Source organism: Penaeus japonicus, unplaced genomic scaffold (assembly GCF_977035675.1).
Source record: "Penaeus japonicus unplaced genomic scaffold, GWHDUDI00000001_assembly GWHDUDI00000035, whole genome shotgun sequence".
In the NCBI taxonomy this organism is placed as follows: Eukaryota; Metazoa; Arthropoda; class Malacostraca; order Decapoda; family Penaeidae; genus Penaeus; species Penaeus japonicus.
Genome location: NW_028234437.1, coordinates 1311701 through 1314200, shown reverse-complemented (window position 1 = coordinate 1314200; position 2500 = coordinate 1311701). Strand labels below are relative to the sequence as shown.

General features: G+C 33.6%; 1 protein-coding gene across 1 annotated transcript in view; it reads left to right on the top strand.

Annotated features, from left to right (window-relative positions):
* Nucleotides 1–2500, top strand: part of LOC122243342 (uncharacterized) — a 24079-nt gene that overhangs the window by 19362 nt on the left and 2217 nt on the right. The window contains exon 15 of the mRNA XM_086531192.1: nucleotides 8–227. Coding sequence (XP_086387318.1) covers nucleotides 8–227 — 220 coding nt within the window. The remainder of the gene's footprint in view (nucleotides 1–7; nucleotides 228–2500) is intronic.

Below are 2500 nucleotides of genomic sequence, written 5' to 3'. Positions count from 1 at the left end.
ATTCCAGGACCGTCTCCTGGAGATCATTGGCGACGAAGACCCCCAGATGCCAAGCGGTGGCCCTGCCATGCTGCCGCGCCTCGGCATCAGGAGAGCGAGCGCAGACACCGAGCCTCGCGTCCTGCAGGCTCTGGACCTGCAGGGCTGGGAGAGGGACCGGCCTCGCTCAGCCTTCATCTCTCTCAGACCAGGCATTCCATATGGATCCCTGGAAGACCTCTATCGTGGTGAGATTGATGCGTATCCTTTTTCAAAATTATAATTGATCTCGTTTATATGATGTTGCACTGAACTCAGGATATTGTTGCATGTTTATCCGTCTTTGGGAGGGACCATTCTTCTACCCGTTCAAGGTTTGGCTGGTGACGTCATTACTTTCCATAGACGCTGATTGGCTAGTGAATGCACTGCCAGGCGTAGGGCGAATTATGCGAAAAACTGACTAAAATCTTTTTTCAAACATATGATGTCCTCTCCTAGGTTCTGGGATAACTAAATGCGTGTTTCACACTATTGATTTCTATACCTATTATAAAAATTTATTTCACAATGCACAGGATTTACCAATTACGGTTTTCTTTAAAATGATTTTTTTTTCATCCGGATCAGGAAAATTAGATCCACTCTTCCCAACCAACCCTTTCGCTCTAATCCAAATTTCTTTAGTCCAATTTTTTATGCATCTAAACATCTCTCATTGTATCTCTCCATCTCTCGGTCTATGTATCTTGTATATCAGTATCTCTGCATTTCCCATTGTATCTCTGCATCTCCCTGCATCTTTACACTCGTTTTATATATCTACATATTCGGTTGTATCTGTACATCTACATCGTTCACTGTATCTCTGTATCTCTTCATATTTCATTGTATCTTTGCATCACGGTCTTTATCTCTACATTTTCTTTTGTACCTCCGGGTCTCTCTCTATCTATTGTTTCATTGCATCTCTGTCTATTTAATTCTGTCTATACTACTTTTCCTGTCTGAATATTTCATTGTATCTCTGCATCTGTACAGCTTCCTCTGTACCTCTGTATCACTGCATCTTCCATTTCACCCCTGCATCTCATTGTACTATTACATATTTCATTGTATCTCTACATTTCTTTGTATAATTTTAAATTTCATTCTACCGCTTCATCTCTTCTCTCTCTCTCTCTCTCTCTCTCTCTCTCTATATCTCTATCTCTCTCTATATATATATATATATATATATATATATATATATATATATATATATATATATATATATATATATATATATATTTATTTATATATACATGTATATTTATATATATATATATATGTATGTATATTTATATATATATATATATATATTATATATATATATCTGTATATATATATAGTAATATATGAATATATATATATATATATATATATATATATATATATATATATATATATATATATATATATATATGTGTGTGTGTATGCATATATATATATATGTGTATATATATATATATATATATATATATATATATATATATATATATATATCACTCTGTCATACCTCGTGAGAGATATTTGACAGCATCATTTGATAATCAAAGAAATGTCATTTCCTTTACAATACACAGAACTGAAAGCTATACCAATATACATATTTTTCATCCAGTCCATTGACGATCAACTCACTGTTCACCTGACACTGTCCTCTCCATCCTATCTCTGGTTACAATACCGATATGTAATTGTAAAAGTAGTTAATTCGTCGAATTGCACGTTATTAAAGCTTTGATTTGCACTTCCTGCTATTCATAGTTACCAGAGGCATATTGCATGGCCAATAGGAAATCATAATGTATTTCACTGATCATTGACATAGGGTGTCTTTGGTGAGATATAAAATCCCTACCGCTTTGGAACTTATCATACGGCTGGAAGGGGCGTTTAGTGTCCCCGGCAACGTGTTGGGTGGTTTGCGTTGTCGTTTAAGCCACGCCCATTGCAAACCTACATCTAAACTTGCTATTATTGCCACTAATTCTTGCTTATACTTACTACGATGGTTCTATTGTGGTTATATTTTCTAATAATTAGTTATCAAATATGTTTCCGAACCCTTATGTGTGTAGAGAACAAAGAAACAGTTAAAACAAACAAAAATAAAACCTTAAATTAAAAGAAAATATGTGTAACCTTGTAAATTATGATTTACATGGACTAGGAATTTGATAAATATAAATATCACGAAGTTACAAATTAAAGTTTTATAAAACGTGCAATCTGATAAATAAACTACTTTAAGGCTGACAAAACTCAAAAGTTATATCTTGTTATTGTAATAAGACATGGGGTTTAAAGAGAGATGAGGAGCTGGATGGCTGAACGAAAAATGTAAATTTTACTGTTCTCATTTCTGTAGAGTATAAAATGAAATGACATTTTTTAGTTATATAAAAACTGGTCATTTATACGATGGTATCAAATATCTCTCACGAGGCATTAAAAAGAGAGAGAGAAATTTAAAATC